Source organism: Chiloscyllium plagiosum, unplaced genomic scaffold, assembly GCF_037043375.1.
Source record: "Chiloscyllium plagiosum isolate Xiang-an unplaced genomic scaffold, Cpla_swu_hap1 HiC_scaffold_3, whole genome shotgun sequence".
Classification (NCBI taxonomy): domain Eukaryota; kingdom Metazoa; phylum Chordata; class Chondrichthyes; order Orectolobiformes; family Hemiscylliidae; genus Chiloscyllium; species Chiloscyllium plagiosum.
The window spans coordinates 138,176,088-138,196,434 of NW_028270141.1; the positions used below are offsets into that span (position 1 = coordinate 138,176,088).

At 46.2% G+C, this 20,347-nt stretch overlaps 1 protein-coding gene across 1 annotated transcript in view; it reads left to right on the forward strand.

Annotated features, from left to right (window-relative positions):
• LOC122548680 (myelin and lymphocyte protein-like) overlaps nucleotides 1-20,347 on the forward strand; it is a 28,118-nt gene that overhangs the window by 2,085 nt on the left and 5,686 nt on the right. Inside the window, exons 2-3 of the mRNA XM_043687508.2 lie at nucleotides 7,732-7,899; nucleotides 11,529-11,651. Of these exons, the coding sequence (XP_043543443.1) occupies nucleotides 7,732-7,899; nucleotides 11,529-11,651 (291 nt within the window). The remainder of the gene's footprint in view (nucleotides 1-7,731; nucleotides 7,900-11,528; nucleotides 11,652-20,347) is intronic.

The window sequence follows — 20,347 nt, forward strand, 5'->3', positions numbered from 1 at the left end:
AGGTAATGACTCCTACCTGAAGAGCTGAATGGCATCTTTCTCCACCATATGGCTTCCACAATTCTATGAAGTGCTTTTTGAAGTGCAGTCCCCGTGTTGTAACATGGTGGTTAGTGTAATCTGTGCAAACAGCAATGGAAGAATCTACAGTAGTGACTGCCATAATGGAGATCACTACATCCAGGGGTGGATTTCATGGGGGAGCAGATTACATACACTTCCTTCTAATCTAAAAGATGCTCAGCAGATCACCAACCAGAAACCCAACTGTCCTGCAGCAATATTCTGCTCAATAGGGTCATGTTGAGACTATGCTCCCTGTCAATGGGCAGGGGAGGGAGGGGGGGGGGGTCGTTGATTGGCTGCTCTCTAAGTCTCAATAGTGCCAGAAGAGTATAGTGGTCGAGGTTGGGACTACAAGCAGTGCCAAAGTAGATTAAAACAACAAATAATGTACTGGAGATCATAGTGGGTCAGACAGCATTCGTGGAGTGAGAGCAAGCTAACATTTTGAGTCCAGATGACTCTTCATCAGAGCTGAAGTGAAATATGGAAGGGACAGCATTTACGTGATAGTTGGGCGGTGGTGGGTGCCGGGTGCTGATAGAGAAAGGACGTTCTGGAAAGAACAGACAGTCCCACTGGGGTGGGGGGGGGAGGGGAGAGACGCCATGGTGACAGAGAATGTAACAAGTAAAGCTAAAAGGAAGGGAAGCAATGGGAGTTGGTTCACAATTTGAAGGTGTTGAACTCAATATTAGGCCCAGAAGGCTGTAAAGTGCCTAATCTGAAGATGAGATGTTGTTCCTGCAGAGGACAGACACGTGGGCATGTATCCCAGCAGCAGCAGGAGGTGGAGAAGTCAATGTTTCGGTATAACCCTTCTTCAGGACTGTCTGTTCTTTCCAGTCTGACAGTTAGACACACCATTGTTCTGCCATTCTCACATTCCAATCACTTAATCTGAATTATCACCGTCCTTTCTCCATCAGCACCCCACACCTACCACCGCCATCCTCTTCCCCAACTATTGCATAAATGCTGTCCCTCCACACTTCACTTCACCTCTGATGAAGAGCCATCTACACTCGAAACATTAGCATGCTCTCTCTCTCTCCATGGATGCTTCCTGACTTGCTGTGATTTGTTGTTTTCAGTACAGATTCCAGCATCAGAAGTAATTCGCTCCCCCCAAAGTAGATGTGCTCCTGATGTAAGAAGAGTTTGAGAGAGCCCTTGCTGACTGGCCCTAGTGAGGGAATGGCAGGGGTTGAGGATCGGATCTGGGAGGTGAAGGTTGGTTAAAGTAAGCGCATGCAGCGAAATCTCTCAGGTAGTTCTCCTTGCCCTCACAGATTGAAAAGTTGTGGCCTGACCAGATTGAGGCCTTTAACAGTTACTTGGCCTAAGGGTCAGCAGGCTGCAGGTACTGCCTTATTTGGTCAACCAGAATATTGGAGACACATCAGGAATTGAGTGTAAACCATGAGCTAACCACCTGCTTTATTTTCCATACCATAACCTTTGCCTTTAAATACGTCAAATATTTCAGTGGGGTGCTCAACAAAGGACAAAGTAACCCACTTGATGCTACCATATTCTCAAATATCATTTCTTCCATCTTGTTGCTCAGTAACAGCAAAGTGTTCTATCTACAAGATGCACTGCAGAAATTCACCAAAGATCCTCGGACAGCACCTTCCAAACCCACGACCATGTCCATCTAGGAAGACACAGGCACCAGATACAAGGGAACACCACTATCTGCATGTTCCCCTCTGAGTTGCTCACCATCCTGACTTGGAAATCTATCGCCATTCCTTCACTATCACTGGGTCAAAATCCTGGAATTCCCTTCCTAATGCATTGTGGGGGTACATACAGTAAATGGACTGCAGCAGTTCAAGAAGGCAGCTCACCACCATCTTCTCAAGGGCAACTAGGGCCTGACAATAAATGCTGACCAGCCAGTCACAACCATCTTCTGAATTAATAAAAACGTTCTAAGGACAATGACTTGTTGAGAGAAATGAATACATGATACACCAACAGCAATAATGTGCATTTGTTCAGCACCTTTACTACAGTAAAATGTCCTAAAGTGGTAACACTCGCTTACAGGAGAGGACCCTGACCCTGACCCTGACCCTGACCCTGACCCTGACCACCCATCATGGCAGACTGACTGTGACTGGTGTCAGATTCTGCCCTTGACTGACTGTGCCTGGACCCCTTTAACTGTGAGACACGGCTATTAGTTTAAAGTGCATACAGTGGCTTGGTATTGAACGCTGTTGACACATGAGGCAGGAGTGAGCTTCACAGCATTCAGCCACATGTCAGGCTTTAGTGGCTGCGCTAAGAGGCCAGGGAGTACGGATGTGTTGTGAGTCTGCTAGTGAATGCTGAAGGCTCAGAAATGACAAGGCAAGGCAGGAATGCAGGGGGGAGTCCAGTGACGTTCTAAATAAGTGAGCGTTAAGAAAGTGGGTGAGCAGCCCCATGTGATGCACGCTGGTCTGCTCCATGGGCTGTTTATGTGCCCTTACACACAGGCTCTCGCAATGAGAGGGCTGCTGCACCCGAAGCCCAGCGATATAGTGCAGAAGCAGACTGTAAGTGGGTTGGAGGGGGTGTGGAGAGGCTGGACACATTAGATGCCAGCCTCCAAGGGCTTGGGGTGAATGAAGTCACTGCCCATGAAGTGTGTCAAAAGGTGTTGGCCCAACTCGAAGGAGTAAATGTCAAGCTGCAGTTGCCAGATTGTCACCCAGACTTTCTTGGTGTCTAATTTTGGGCAGCACGGTGGCACAGTGGTTAGCACTGCTGCCTCACAGTGCCAGAGACCCGGGTTCAATTCCCGACTCAGGCGACTGTCTGTGTGGAGTTTGCACGTTCTCCCCGTGTCTGTGTGGGTTTCCTCTGGGTGCTCCAGTTTCCTCCCACAGTCCAAAGATGTGCAGGTCAGGTGAATTGACCATGCTAAATTGCCCGTAGTGTTAGGTAAGGGGTAAATGTAGGGATATGGGTGGGTTACGCTTCGGCGGGTCGGTGTGGACTTGTTGGGTCGAAGGGCCTGTTTCCACACTGTAATGTAATCTAATCTAATCTAAAAATCTAAAAAAAAATCTAATTTGTATCCAACAGGTGGGAGAACAGGAAACCATGTATTAATGGGGTGAAGCTGGATAATTATGAGGGTAACCTGAGCTGTATACCGGACGTGAGAGTTGATGGAGATGAGGCAATAGCAAGAGGTAGCGCAGCCAGTGGGAAGGAATTTCCTGGAAAAGAACCAAGGGATCGGTTAAAGTGTGTTTGCTTTAATGCAAGGAGTATCAGGAATAAAAGTGACGAACTTAGAGCATGGATCAGTACCTGGTGCTATGATGTTGTGACCATAACAGAGACATGGGTTTCTCAGGGGCAGGAATGGTTGCTGAATGTTGCAGGGTTTAGAACATTTAAAAAGAATAGGGAGGGGGGAAAAAGAGGAGGGGGTGTAGCACTGCTAATCAGAGAGGGTATCACAGCTACAGAAGCTTCCATTGTCGAGGAAGATCTGCCTAACGAGTCAGTATGGGTGGAAATTAGGAAAGGCAAGGGGGCAGTCACCTCATTAGGGGTTTACTACAGGCCCGCCAATAGCAGCAGGGAGATTGAAGAAAGCAAGCTCGGCAGATTTTGGAAAAGTATGGACGCAGTAGGGTTGTTGTAATGGGTGACTTTAACTTTCCCGATATTGATTGGAACCTCCTTCGAGCAGATGGTTTGGAAGGAGCTGTTTTTGTAAGATGTGTTCAAGAGGGTTTCCTAACTCAGTACGTTGACAGACCGACGAGGGGAGAGGCCATTTTGGATTTGGTGCTCGGCAATGAGCGGGGCAGGTGTCAGATCTTGCGGTGTGAGAGCATTTTGGTGATAGTGACCACAACTGCCTCACATTCTACATAGCTATGCAGAAAGAGAGAAGCGGGCACAATGGGAGGATATTTAATTGGGGAAAAGGAAACTATGATGCTATCAGATGTGAGTTGGGAAGCATGGACTGGGAGCAATTGTACCATGGAAAGGGCACTATAGACATGTGGAGACTGTTTAAGGAACAGTTGTTGCGAGTGATGCACAAATGTGTTTCTCTGAGACAGGCAAGAAGGGGTAAGATAAAGGAACCTTGGATGACGAGAGCAGTGGAGCTTCTCGTCAAAAGAAAGAAGGCAGCTTACATAAGGTGGAAGAAGTTAGGGTCTTGCTCAGCTCTAGAGGATTACAGGCAGGCGAGGAAGGAGCTCAAAAATGGTCAGAGGAGAGCCAGGAGGGGGCATGAGAAAGGCTTGGCAGGAAGGATTAGGGAGAATCCAAAGGCATTTTACACGTATGTAAGGAATAAGAGAATGATCAAAGAAAGAGTAGGGCCGATCAGGGATAGCATAGGGAACTTGTGTATAGAGTCTGAGGAGGTAGAAGAAGCCCTAAATGAATTTTTTGCTTCTGTCTTTACTAAAGAAAAGGACCTCGTAGTGAATGAAACCATTGAGGAGCAGGTAAGCAAGCTGGAACAGATAGAGATTGAGGAAGCTGATGTGCTGAAAATTTTGACAAACATTAAGATCGACAAGTCGCCAGGCCTGGACCAGATTTGTCCTCGGCTGCTTTGGGAAGCGAGAAATGTGATTGCTTCGCCACTTGCAAAGATCTTTTCATCCTCACTCTCCACTGGAGTCATACCTGGAGAGAGGCAAATGTAATTCCTCTCTTCAAGAAAGGAAATAGGGAAATCCCCAGCAATTACAGACCAATCAGTTTCACGTCTGTCATCTGCAAGGTGTTAGAAAGGATTCTGAGGGATAGGATTTATGACCATGTGGAAGAGCATGGCTTGATTAAAGGCAGTCAACACGGCTTTGTGAGGGGCAGGTCATGCCTCACAAACCTTATTGAGTTCTTTGAGGGTGTTACTAGATACCTTGATGAGGGTCAAGCAGTGGATGTGGTGTATATAGACTTCAGCAAGGCATTTAATAAAGTTCCCCATGAAGGCTCGTTCAGAAGGTCAGGAGGAATGGGATTCAGGGGAACTTAGCTGTCTGGATACAGAATTGGCTGGTCGACAGAAGACAGCGAGTGGTAGTGGAAAGAAAATATTCTGCCTGGAGGTCAGTGATGAGTGGTGTTCCACAGGGCTCTGTTCTTGAGCCTCTACTCTTTGTAATTTTTATTAATGACTTGGATGAGGAGATCGAAGGATGGGTCAGCAAGTTTGCAGACGACACAAAGGTTGGAGGTGTCGTTGACAGTATAGAGAACTGTTGTAGTCTGCAGCATGACATTGACAGGATGCAGAGATGGGGCTGTGAGGTGGCAGATGGAGTTCAACCTGGATAATTGCGAGGTGATGCATTTTGGAAAGTCGAACTTGAAAGTTGAGTACAGGATTAAAGACAGGATTCTTGGCAGTGTGGAGGAACAGAGGGATCTTGGTGTGCAGGGACATAGATCCCTTAGAATTGCCACTCAGGTGGACAGGGTTGTTAAGGAAGCATATGGTGTTTTGGCTTTCATTAACAGGGGGATTGAGTTTAAGAGTCATGAGATCTTGTTGCAGCTCTATAAAACTTTGGTTAGACCGCACTTGGAATACTGTGTCCAGTTCTGGTCGCCCTATTATAGGGAGGATGTGGATGCTTTGGAGAGGGTTCAGAGGAGGTTTACAAGGATGCTGCCTGGAATGGAGGGCTTATCTTACGAAGAGAGGTTGACTGAGTTCTGACTTTTTTCATTGGAAAAAAGGAAGAGAGGGGACCTAATTGATGTGTACAAGATAATGAGGCATAGAGTTGATAGCCAGTGACTTTTTCCCAGGGCAGAAATTGTTAACACGAGGGGTCATAGTTTTAAGCTGTTTGACGGAAAGTATAGAGGGGATATCAGAGACGGGTTCTTTACACAGAGAATTGTGAGAGCATGGAATGCATTGCCAGCAACAGTTGTGGAAGCGAGGTTATTGAGGATATTTAAGAGACTGCTGGACATGCATATAGTCACAGAAATTTGAGGGTTTGTATATTAGGTTTACCTTACATGCTCAGCACAACATCGTGGGCTTACCGGCCTGTTCTGTGCTGTACTGTTCTATGTTCTAATAGTGAGTGATAATCCCTTTTATTCATTCTCTCATCGTTCATTAGCAAGAATCTCACCTCGACATTGGGAACTTAGTTGGGAAATGTGACCTGTTGCCCTCCCTATAGAGAAAGGCCTCACTCATGATTCTCACCACAGCCCATGTCATTCAGGCCCTGGCAAGATTCTATTCTGAATGGGCCAATCCTTGAGCACGGACTGATGCAGCTGAAGGCACAGTTGCAATGTTGAGGCAAAGGAAGTGTGTGTTTTATAAGACATTCAGAGTTTGTTTGAAAGCGGAGATCTCAGAGAGTTGTAAAGTTGGAGCAGGTTACAGAGATGAGCAGTGGGTGAGATCGATAGGAGTATTTGAACACATGAGAATTTTAATAATGCAGGTATTGGTAGAGCAAAGCCAATGTAGGTCAATGGGCACCGGGTTGATTGGAAAACAGGACTTGATGTGGGCTAGTATAGGGCAGTGTGGATTTTACACTGAATTTGGGAATTCATCAATAAAACCACAGCTTAGTTTGCCCCCTGAGATGAATGAAAAATACTCTATGACATATAAGTTCGGGGAATCCTCTGACATCCTCAGTAATATTCATCTCTCAACCAAGACTGGTAAAACAAATCATCTGGTCATTACCTCATTGGTGTTTGTTGGTCTTTTGTTTGTGTAAATTGATTGCCATGTTTCTCACCTTATAATGATGGTTCCACTTCAGATGCCGTACCCTGGTTGGGAAGTACTTTGGACATCATGAGGAACCGTAAATATCAGTCTTCTCTCTGTATGTCTTTAGAAACCACAATAACCCACATTAAATACCGCATCCTCACCTTACCACCAAGTCATGGCTGAGCACTGGCTAGTCATTTGAGCTATATAAGAACATCCTTTCTACATTCGAATACTGACAGTAAATATTGGAATTTGAACTGTTGCACCAGCAGGCATGGCTATCTGTTCCACCAGCAGGCATTGTGCCTGAGATTTCAAGTTCCCTGGAAGGAGTCCGTAAAAAAAAACTTCCAGTTGTGTTTATCTAGACATTTGGAAGCCCACAACTTTGCCAATAATGTGCTTCTAATCTGGAAATATTGATAATGGGCTCAGTGTGGTGTTCAGGTTATAGCAAAGGTGGAGGGATGGGGTAAACCAATCATTATAAATACATAAACAGTGTGGGTACTTAAAGTAATAGGAACATTGGACAGAGGGGGATTCCTGGTTGGTGTGGACAAGTTGGACCAAAAGGTGCTGAGTGACACAATGACTCTATCCTAGTCATTCTGACCTGGATTTGTTTGAAGACTACCCTGTTTAATTAATGAACCCTCTCTTAAAGGAGAGAAAATGAGAGACCTGGAATCCGCGATTTGACAGTGACCCAATTTCTGGCTCCTTGTGATCAAGTGACTGCAGGAAGGAGGCCAGCTCCTCTTTCCGAGGGTTCGAGCCAGTGAATGGGATCCATGTGGTGACATTACTGTTGGATTTCCTTTGAAGAGCAGGACTGGATGCAGAAACCATTTGGAATCCGTGAGGGAATCGGTCTGGGGTTGATGATAAAATAAACACCTACTTGTCTTCTACAGGTTTTTGGTGCATTAGTCTGGATCCTTGTGGCTTCTATCAACGTTGCTGATAAAGTCAGCCAAGGCTGGGTGATATTTGTCTCCCTCCTCCTTTTTGTGTTAACGCTGCTCCTGCTGATCTGTTATTTCTTCGGATATCCTCGGAACTCCACAGCCTGGTGCTTCTTGGTAAGTGTGCAATGTGTTGTCATATTACAGGTCGGAGTTGCTTTATTTATGTTTAAACAGCAAATCATCTTTGGAATGTGAGCATCATTGCATGGCCACTATTTATTGACCATCTTAGATTGTCCTGCCTGGATTTTCCAAGGGCAGCAGACACAGCCGCATTACTGTGGGTCTGGAGTCCCATGGAGGACAACAGATCTCCTTCCATTATTGATGTTTATTCCGGATCAGTGTTTAAGTTTTCCTCATCTGTCCTGACGGGATTTGAACTCATGCCTCTGTAGTGCAAATCTGGTTTGTGAGTCCACTGACCTAACAACCGTGCTGCCACCCCCACTTTAGAGAAGCCACAAAAGCAAGTACAAAGATTGACCTTGAAGTTATTGGGTCAGTCTGAGGCAGCCCCCTACCTGGAAGGAGAGGGACAGGAAGTACAAGGGGCCACTATCACTTCCGGGTCAACACCATTGGGATTTGAAAATCCATTGCCATCCCTTCGAGGCCCCTAGGCTGGAATCCCAGAACCACCCATTGCAGGTGTTCATGATGCAAACTCGGAGCTTAACGCCCCAGAAAAACAACAAGAAATTGGAGAGGATTCAGTCAAATAAAGGATTCTTAACCTGTGCCGGGGTCTCTAATCCCCTTGGTGAGTATTTGAGCTCAGTAGTGGGATCTTCAGAACATGTGGTGAGGATTTTGATCCCTGTGGTGGGGATTCATTTCCTGTGACTGTGATCTCTCTGGTGTGAGTGTGATTCTTGTGATGGGGATGTGACTGGGGTTGTGGCGGTTGATCTGGTTGGGGGGGGGGGTGATCGCTCTGTTGGGGGTTTGATCCATTTGGTGGGGGTTGTTGATCCCCCACTGGTGGGGTGGGTGGATCTCTTTGGTGGGGGATTGATCCATCTAGTAAGGTTTTGCTATCTTTATAGTCATAGAGTCATAGAGATGTACAGCATGGAAGCAGATCATTCGGTCCAACCTGTCCATGCCGACCAGATATCCCAACCCAAACTAGTCCCACCTGCCAGCACCCGGCCCATATCCCTCCAAACCCTTCCCATTCATATACCCATCCAGATGCCTCTTAAATGTTGCAATTGTACCAGCCTCCACCACATCCCCTGGCAGCTCATTCCATACATGTATCACCCACTGCGTGGAAAAGTTGCCTCTTAGGTCTCTTTTATATCTTTCCCCTCTCACCTTAAACCTATGCCCTCTAGTTCTGGACTCCCCGACCCCAGGGAAAAGACTTGGTCTATTTATCCTACCCATGCCCCTCATAATTTTGTAAACCTCTATAAGGTCACCCCTCAGCCTCCTACACTCCAGGGAAAACAGCCTCAGCCTGTTCAGCCTCTCCCTGTAGCTCAGATCCTCCAACCCTGGCAACATCTTTGTAAATCTTTTCTGAACCCTTTCAAGTTTCACAACATCTTTCCGATAGGAAGGAGACCAGAATTGCACGCAATATTCCAACAGCGGCCTAACCAATGTCCTGTACAGCCGCAACATGACCTCCCAACTCCTGTACTCAATACTCTGACCAATAAAAGAAAGCATACCAAATGCCTTCTTCACTATCCTATCTACCTGCAACTCCACTTTCAAGGAGCTATGAAACTGCACTCCAAGGTCTCTTTGTTCAGCAACACTCCCTAGGACCTTACCATTAAGTGTATAAGTCCTGCTAAGATTTGCTTTCCCAAAATGCAGCACCTCGTATTTATCTGAATTAAACTCCATCTGCCACTTCTCAGCCCACTGGCCCACCTGGTCCAGATCCTGTTGAATATGCTTTCTCTCTGGTTACATCCCTTTTATGAAACACTGGCCACCTCCTCTCTGGCCTTTAGCAGGTGAAATTCTTTAACTTTTGCTTAATCAACAGTTGTCCATGGACATTATCACAGCCAACCTCTTACCCCTCTTCAAAGCAGTTACTTGGATTAGAATTCGCACAATGCCCGAGGATTGGAGTCTCTGCTTGATGTGTGATGTTTGGGGGCCAGAGCTGGGCAGGTGGCTTCACTGACAAAGATGAGGCCATGGATGACTCCCAGTACCCAAACTCTACGCACACGTTTCCCAACACATGTTCCCTCAGTCAGACACTGCAAGAACAAAAGTACTGCATTGTAGAAAGTGCCATCCTGCTGACTTTTAGTTGACTGGTTTGTATGAGGGAGCCACTCCCCCGGGGGTCCACTAGTGACTCTTCACTGGTTTTCTTATGGTATCCCCAATGTGGTGGGCACGATTTCCAGGCATCACCAGCAGCCCATACCCAGTCCCCCTCCCCCCTACCACTTGGTGGATTGGCACCCATGGACCCAATCAGGATGGAGCTAGGGAATTGGTGAGGTGCCCGCTCACTCTGCTGCCATCAGCTGAGCTACTATTTGCAAGTTTTTGCTGCTCTGACCCAGTTAGTAGGACACATGCCTCTGCTCACAGGGTTTTGGATTCAAGCCCCACTTCGGGGCTCGAGTATGATAATCAAGGCTGAAAATCCAGTGAAGACAGAGGGAGTGCTGCACTACTGGATGTGCCATCTTTCAGATAAACTGTTAAACCAATGCCCCATCTTCCTGCATGGGGAACACCATGACCTGTGAGTTCCTCTCTTAGCAACACACCATCCTAACTTGGAAATGGACTCCCTGTCTGCCATTCCTCATTTGAAAAATACTCAGACTTCTGCTCAAATCCCTCCAAAAACTTCTTCTATACTCCTCCAGTTGTGATCTCCCTGATTTTCATCATTTGATGGCTAGTTGCTATACTTTTTCCTGTCTCTCTTCCTCTCCCCAATCCCCACACTTACTGTTTCAGATACTTCATTAAGTGTGGCTCCGCTAACCCCAATGCCTCAGATCTATTCTGATAATGCCCTTGTGAACTGCCTTGGGATGTTTTAACATGTTAAATGCAATTGTTGATTATTATGAGAAATCTTTCCTATTACCGTACAGATAATCAACTGATTAAGGTGGCTTTTAAAGACACTCACTTTCTCTCTACAATGATTGTGTGGTGGCAATGCTTTCAGATGCAGAAAAGATTTACAAGGGATGTTGCCAGTGTTGGAAGGTTTGAGCTATAGGGAGGGAGAGGCTAAATGGGTTGGGGCTATTTTCTTGAGTTTTGGAGGCTGAGGGGTGACCTGAGAGGTTTATAAAATCATAAGGGACATGGATAGGGTGAATAGCCAAGGTCTTTTTCCCAGGGTAGGGGAGTCCAAAACTAGAGGGCATAGGTTGAAGGTGAGAGGGGAAAGATTCAAATGGAACAACGTTTCACGTAGAGGGTGGTGCGTGTATGGAATGAACTGCCAGAGGAAGTGGTGGAGGCTGGTACAATTACAACATTTAAAAGGCACCTGTTTTGGTACACGAATAGGAAGGGTTTGGAAGGATATGGACCAAAGTGGACTAGATAAATTTAGGATATCTGATCGGCATGGACAAGTTGGGCTAAAGGATCTGTTTCCGTGCTGTACAGTTCTATGACTCAATGTTGGTTTTGAGCAAACACTTGGCTCAGAAACTAGGGGAGGTTGTGTTTAGATGAGCATATGCACTTTTAACAGACGCTGTTTTTTCTTGGTTTATTTCCAACAGGATGCTTGCTATCACGGTGTTGCAGCTCTCTTTTATTTCAGTGCTGCGGTCCTACAGGCTAATTCTACAGTACGTCACCAATTCCGTAACGACAAGATTTACCAAACTGATGTTGCTGCAACGGTACGTATAGGATCTGTTCAAATGATGCAATCCTGTCTGTTTTGCCTCTTTCTCGCTAGCATTTGTCCCAAATCTAAATGAAATGTAGGTTAACAAGTTTTATTTTATATTTTCTGAGGGGGAGAGAGACAGAGAGACAGAGAAAGAGAGAGAGAGAATGAGAAAGAGGCAATTAGTTCCTGTTACACAGACCTTTTCTCCACAGTTAGAAATCCACACTTTTTTATTCGTTTGTGGATAATGGGTGTCACTGGCTTGGCCAGTATTTATTGCCCGTCCCTAGTTGCCCTTGAGAACGTGGTTGTGTCCTACCTTCCCTTTTGAAAAATATTTCTATTGAGAAATTTTTCTTTACAAAATTATAAAATTGCAAAAGTATAACAATATAAAATTATCACAACAATAACAATAAACTAACTGCTACCCTACTTTACAGAACAAATCAAAATGATATTCACTAGAGATCAATAAATAAATGAAAAGCGCTGCTCAGCACAACAAAACTGAAGCTCCCAACTATCGAGAGGATTAATTATTACGCCCATTATTCAAAATTCTTCCTGTCAGGGTATCAGGTTCACTAAACCTAACCATCATGGCTAAACGAAGGCCCTAATTAAAATGGCAGACAAATCTGCTTCCAGGCAATTCAAAAAGGGCTGCCATGCCTTATAAAAATGTTCCGTTTTCTGGTGTACCATATTTGTGAGAAAATCCAAAGGGATGTGTTCCATAATTAACATACGCCACCTGACAGACCCGAGGGGCTCTCAGATACCCAGCACATCAGAATGGTCTTCCTCGCAGAAAGTGAGGATGTTGAAAAGCTTTTTCCCATATACAGCGAAGGAAGGTAAGTTCGGCAAGCCCAAGAGAAGAGAGATCAGGTTGACCTTAACCTCGGTCCCCAAGACCCTCTCTGTTACTCCTGCCCCAGCACTCCAATACCTACAAAGCTGTGGCATGACCACAAACATTGAGTGAGGGGACCTATGCTTATTTTACATTTGGGCCAATTGGAGCTTCTCCCTCTTTAAATTTTGCAAGACGATCTGGGGCCACATGAACCCTATGAGGAACCTTCAACTAACATTGTGCCACTGTTTAAGAAGGGTGGTAAGGACAAGCCACGGAACTATAGACCAGTGAGCCTGATATCAGTGGTGGGCAAGTTGTTGGAGGGAATAACAAGGGAGAGGAGGTACATATATTTGGAAAGGCAAGGGCTGATTAGGAATAGTCAACATGGCTTTGTGCGTGGGAAATCATGTCTCACAAACTTGATTGAGTCTTTTGAAGAAGTAACAAAGAGGATTGATGAGGGCAGAGTGGTGGACCTGATCTATATAGGTTTCAGTAAGGCATTTGACAAGGTTCCCCGTGGGAGACTGGTTAGCAAGGTTAGATCTCACGGAATACGGGGAGAATGCGCCATTTGATTACAGAACTGGCTCAAAGGAAGAAGACAGAGGGTGGTGGTGGAGGGTTGTTTTTCAGACTGGAGGCCCGTGACCAGTGGAGTGCCACAAGGATCAATGCTGGGTCCACTGCTTTTCATCATTTATATAAATGATTTGGATGCGAGCATAAGAGGTACAGTTAGTAAGTTTTCAGATGACACCAAAATTAGTGGACAGCGAAGAAGATTACCTCAGATTACAATGGGATCTTGACCAGATGGGCCAATGGACTGAGAAGTGGCAGATGGAGTTTAATTCAGATAAATGCGAGGTGCTGCATTTTGGGAAAGCAAATCTTAGCAGGACTTATACACTTAATGGTAAGGTCCTAGGGAGTGTTGCTGAACAAAGAGAACTTGGAGTGCAGATTCATAGCTCCTTGAAAGTGGAGTCACAGGTAGATAGGATAGTGAAGAAGGTGTTTGATATGCTTTCCTTTATTGGTCAGAGTATTGAGTACAGGAGTTGTGAGGTCATGTTGCTGCTGTACAGGACATTGGTTAGGCCACTGTTGGAGTACAGTTCTGGTCTCTTTCCTGTTGGAAAGATGTTGTGAAACTTGAAAGGGTTCAGAAAAGATTTACAAAGATGTTGCCAGGTTTGGAGGATTTGAGCTATAGGGAGAGACTTAATAGGGTAGGGCTGTTTTCCCTGGAGCGTCGGAGGCTAAGGGGTGACCTTACAGAGGTTTACAAAATCATGAGGGGAATGGGGTGGGGGAGTCCAAACATCGAGGACATAGATTTAGGGTGAGAGGGGAAAGATATAAAAGAGACCTAAGGGGCAACCTTTTCATACAGAGGGTGGTACATTTATGGAATGAGCTGCCAGAGGATGTGGTGGAGGCTGGTACAATTGTAACATTTATTTGGATGGGTATATGAATAGGAAGGGTTTGGAGGGATATGGGCCGGGTGCTGGCAGGTGGGACTAGATTGGGTTGGGATATCTGGTCGGCATGGACGGGTTGGGCCAAAGAGTCTGTTTCCATGCTGTACATCTCTATGACTCTACGTCTTTAAGTCAGGATGGTGTGTGGCTGGTGGGTTTGGTGTGGAGGGCAGACCCTGGTGACAGGGTCTGAGCGGGGTGGGTTCAGTGTGCAGGGCAGGGTCTGAGAATCATTCTATGTACAGAACCCCTGCCAATAGCGGAACCTTCCAGCAGGCAGAAGGTGTCTGAACATGATCATCTTCCCAGCCCACAGATACTCCACCCGGATGTTCCTGACAGCTTGCCCATGTGCTGTGAGCATGTGCTCATTACAGGAAAATTCTGGGGGTTATCATTGAACAGAAACTCAACTGGATTCACCTTACCAGTAGTGCATTGATCAAAGTGTTTTGAATTCTGCAATGAGCAACTCACCTCCTGACTCCCCAAAGCCTGTCCACCCGCTACAAGGCAGGAGTGTTGTGGAATACTCCCCATTTATCTGGATAAGTGCTGCTTTAGTAACACTCAAGAAGCCTGACAGCATCCAGGACAATGCAGCCCACTTGATTGACACTACATCCACAAATATCCACTCTTCCACTACCTGCGTTCGGTAACAGTAGAGTGGACCAGTTACAAGACACACTGCAAAAATTCAATAAGCTTCCTCAAACAGCACCTTCCAGATGTATGACCACACCACCCAGAAGGACAGAGATACATGGGAACACCACCAGTTTCCCTCCAAGCCATTCACCATTTTAACTTGGAAAGATATTACAGTTCCTTCAGTGTTATTGGGTCAAAATCCTGGAATTTCCTCCCTAACAGCATTGTGTATGTTCATTAAATGGATTGCAGTGACTCAAGAAGATAATTCAACACCACCGCCTCAGAGTAGAAGTTGGGAAGATGTTTCCATTGGTCGGAGAGACTAGGACCAGAGTAAACGGAAGGCCTTTTAGAACAAAGATAAGGAGAAACTTCTTCAACCAGAGAGTGGTGAATCTGTGGAATTCACTGTCAAAGAAGGCTGTGGAGGCCAGGTCATTGAGTCTATTTAAGACACAGATAGATAGGTTCTTGATTGTCAAATGAATCAAGGATTATGGGGAGAATGGAGTTGAGAAACCTATCAGCCATGATTGAATGGTGGAGTAGACTTGATGGGCTGAATGGCCTAATTTCTGCTCCTATGTCTTATGGTCTTATGGTCCCAAGGGCAACTAGGGATGGGCAATAAATGCTGGCCCAACCAGCGCTGCTCAAGTCCCGTGAGCGAATGGGAATAAAATCGATCTCCATCAAGAAGGCTATGCTCCCCTTGTCTGCCTGTGAGAAGAGAGTGGAGGAGGGGAAGGTGTCATTCCTTTCACACACCTGCCTTCCCACCCAGTCAACTGCCACAACCCCCATCAGTTCCTGATGATGTTTGATGGTCTTTCCGACCAGCCTGGGGGAGTGGGTACAAAGCAGAGGTCAGCAGCAGCACAGGTAGGCACACATCACTACGACTTGTTTTTTGCCATGGCGTAGCCATTTATTAACTTATAAGATGATCACATGAGGGCATTTAACAGGCTTATGCACCGAGAGAAAATGGCTGGTGGAGCTTTTAACACTGCTGTACACACATCATAAAAATAGCTGCAGTTTAAAGATTAATCCCACATAAAGAGAACCTGCATTTATGAAGCACCTGATTAAGATCCTCAGAAATGTCCCAGAAGTGTGGCAAACCAATAACAGGAAAGCTGGAGCAGAGGGAGGAATTGGAATCTGATAGGACATGGTGGGTGTGGCCAGTACTGAGCAGGAGCTAAAGGGTAACATTCTTACCCAGACATGTCAAATAGCAGAGTTTGGGTCCAGTCTGAATTCTAAATACAGTCTGGGAAAGAAACAAGCACAAAAAGCCAGATTTAACACCATGTGAATGGCTTTAAAAGACATTTACTGCTAGTGTATATGTAAAACGTTGATTCTATTTTGCACACAGCCTGTTCGGATAAATAGCAGAGGGATTACTACTGACTATAACGGTCTTGGTCATAGAAGGATTCACAGAGTTATACAACACAGAAAGACCCTTCAGTCCAATGTGTCCAGGCTGACCAGATATCCGAAACTGATTGAATCTCATTCACCAGCATTTGTCCCATATCCCTCTAAACCCTTCCTATTCATGCAACCCCGCAGACAGCTTCTAAATATTGTAATTGTACTTGTGACATTTTTACTAGAGAACTGCAGAAGTGGGGTGTGTTTAGCCAACACCAACCTGCATTATAGTTTGAGGATAAGAAGAGGATGAGGGTTAAGGTAGTCCCATTAAGGGCAACTCCCTTTCCCGAATCTTCTCACAGAACAGTCAGTGATGGGTAAGATAGAGCTCTACGCTCAGATATCCAGTGTACAAAGTTGCTGGCACTTTGCAGCTCATTTCAGCTTGCAGAAGGTAGGTACCTGTATGATAGGGGATTAAAAAACAATATATGTCAGTTGTAAGTGAGGACTCCTCTATCCAACGATTTGTGTCTGACACATTGAATTGGAGAGAAGCGAGCAGCCTCTACTGAACCTCCATATCTCCAGTTGGTGGAACTACCATTTGAATCAGATAAGTACATATCCATCTTGTAATTAGGGATAACACTGGCAGTACAGCCATACTGAGATGTTCTATTCATTGTCCAATATGTAAGAGGATCCGAGAACAGCCTGGACATGAAGAGTGTTGGGTAAAAACAATGACTGCAGATGCTGGAAACCAGATTCTGGATCAGTGGTGCTGGAAGAACACAGCAGTTCAGGCAGCATCCGAGGAGCAGTAAAATCGACGTTTCGGGCAAAAGCCCTTCATCAGGAATACCATTTTACTGCTCCTCGGATGCTGCCTGAACTGCTGTGCTCTTCCAGCATCACTAATCCAGAACATGAAGAGTGCTGGATCAGCCATGATCCAATTGAATGTTGGTGCAGGCTCAGGGGGCCGAATGGCCTACTCCTGCTCCTATTTCTTACGGCCATATGGCCTTACTATCAGATACTTGAACCAGGTGGATACAGTTATTGATTGACCAGCCTTCCTACCTTATTGATGACAACTGGATGCTTAGACCTGTCACTGGGGATTGGCATTTCTCCTCCTTGAAATCCATTTATCCTGGCATCGGTTCACTGGATTGGCAGTGGGACGTTTAACAAACAAGATGGGAATGGCAACCAGCATGTGCTGGGTTCTGTTAATCTGTGCCCACAATCTCTGAGTTCAGACAATTCGAGTTGGTGACTTTGGGGAGAGACGTTGTACCACACGCTGACCAACCACAACCTCCACTTGTGCAGTTTTCTCAGTCCTTCGGTTTGATGGTGAATCATGCTGATGGCAACCTATGTAAGTCAGATAGTCAGCTACCTAAACAAAAAAAAAGTCATGGGATCTTCATATCAGGAAGTTAGGAACTCACATCACCAACAGCGTCTCTAATAATCCAGCATTCCCTCAACAATGCAGTGGAGGAACTGCCTGAATGCTTTGCTCACATTCAGGAATCGTGTATGAAGCTAAAGTCTAATGGCTCAGGTGAAAATGTTTCTAACGAGGTAAAACTGGCAGAGAGGTGCAAGATGCCCTCATGTTACAAAAACAACACACCTCAAACATATGGCAGATCCAAGGAGAAAGTGAGGACCGCAGGTGCTGGAGAGTGTGGTGCTGGAAAAGCGCAGCAGGTCAGGCAACATCCAAGGAGCAGGAAAATCGACGTTTCGGGCATAAGCCCCTCATCGGCAATCAGAATATGGTTGATATAATCCCATTCTTTCAAGACTGACACGACAATCTAAAAGCATTTACAAAGATGGAGTCTAATTTAGCTTCCGATAGTGCAATAAAGTGTGAGAGTAGATTCAAATCCCTCCATGGCAGATGGTGAAATTTGCATTCCATAACAATCTGGAAATAGGAGGACACCCATACAGGCCTCAGCTCTGCCTGTCTTTTTGTCGGCTACGTAGAACAGTCCATCTTCTGTAGTTACACCGGCACCACTCCCCACCTCTTCCTCCGCTATATTGGCGCCACCTCATGCTCCCGCGAGGAGGTTGAGCAATTCATCAACTTCACCAACACATTCCACTCCAACCTTAAATTCATCTGGACCATCTCAGACACCTCCCTCCCCTTCCTGGACCTCTCCATCTCCATTAATGACAACTGACTCAACACTGACATTTTTTCACAAACCCACCGACTCCCACAGACTTCCCACCCTACCTCCTGCAAAAAGCTATCCCGTATTCCCAATTCCTCTGCCTCCGCTGTATCTCCTCCCAGGAGGACCAGTTCCACCACAGAACACACCAGGTGGCCCTACAATGCATCTCATCCACGTTCTGCACCTCCACCCTCAAACCACACCCCTCCAACCATAACAAGGACAGAAACCCCCGGTCCTCAACTTCCACACCACCAACCTCTGCATAAACCACATCGTCCGCCGACATTTCTGCCACCTACAAATTGACCGCACCACCAGGGATATATTTCCCTCCCCACCCCTATCCGCCTTCTGCAAAGACCATTCCCTTCATGACTACCTGGTCAGGTCCATGCCCCCCAACAACCCACCCTCCCCTCCTGGCACCTTCCCCGCCACCGCAGGAATCGTAAAACCTGTGCCCTCACCTCCATCCAAGGCCCCAAAGGAGCCTTCCATATCCATTAAAGTTTCACCCGCACTTCCACACGTCATTTATTGTATCCGTTGCTCCTGATGTGGTCTCCTTTACATCGGGGAGACTGAATGCCTTCTCGCAGAGCGCACCAGGGAACATCTCCGGGACACCCGCACCAATCAACCCCACCGCCCGGTGGCCCAACATTTCAACTCCCCCTCCCACTCTGCCATGGAGGTCCTGGGCATCCTTCACCGTCGCTCCCTCACCACCTGACGCCTGGAGGAAGAACGCCTCATCTTCCGCCTCGGAACACTTCAACCCCAGAGCATCAATGTGGACTTCAACAGTTTCCTCATTTCCCCTTCCCCCACCTCACCCTAGTTCCAACCTTCCAGCTCAGCACCATCCTGTCGTAGTGGCTAATCGTCCTTCCCACCTATCGACTCCACCCTCCCCTCTGACCTATCACCTCCATCCCCACCCCCATTCACCTATTGTACTCCTGGCTACCTTCCCCCCAGCCCCACCCCCCCTCCCATTTAACTCTCCACCTCAGAGGCATCCTGACCCATCCCTGGTGAAGGGCTTTTGCTGGAAATGTCAATTTTTCTGCACCTCGGATGCTGCCTGACCTGCTGTGCTTTTCCAGCACCACTCTAGTCTTGACTCTGATCTCCAGCATCTGCAGTCCTCAGTTTTGTCCACTCCTGGAAATAGGCGTCTAATGATGACCATGAAACCATTGCTGATTTGTCAGAAAAAAGCCAACACTAATGTCCTTTCGGGAGGGAAATCTGCTATCCTTACTCGGTCTGGCCCAAGTGTGACTCCAGACCCACAGCAAACGTGGTTGACTCTTAAACCAAAAGACTAAATGTCTGAAAATCTCAGCAGGTCTGGCAGTGTCTGTAAGGAGAGGAAAGAGCTAACGTTTCGAGTCTAACTGACCCTTTGTTAAAGCTTCCTCCCTTTTTTTAGCTTTGACAAAGGGTCAGTTAGACTCGAAACGTCAGCTCTTTCCTCTCCTTACCGACACTGCCAGACCTGCTGAGATTTTCCAGCATTTTCTCTTTTGGGTTCAGATTCCAGCATCTGCAGTAATTTGCTTTTATCCAGTGGTTGACTCTAAACTGTCCTCTGAGCAACTGGGGTTGGAAAATAAATGCTGGCCCAGACTGTGACACCCTCATCCTGTGAATGAACTAAAAAGAGACAGAGCTGGTGGAATTATTCAACCAATAAAATCCAGAATCAGAAGCCAGTTTCAGCAAGATTAGCTTCACCTTTTACTTTCTAAAGTCCTTTAGGGAAGGACATCTGCTGTTCTTATCTGGTCTATCCTATTTGTCACTCCAAACTCACAGCTTGTGGTTAACTCTAAACTGCATCTTGAAATGGGGCTCTCAGTTGATGGGTATTTGGGGATGGATGATAAGGTTTAGCCTAACCAGCGCCCCCTGTAGGGCATGAAACCGTAAACTGTAACTTGGGATTGCTCACAGTAAATTGGAAAGTGGAATCTTTCATAGTGACATCTGGTGCTATTAAGGTGAATGTGTGGCTTTGCCAGAGCCACCAACACAGATTCATCTTAATAGTATCAGATGTCATTGAGTG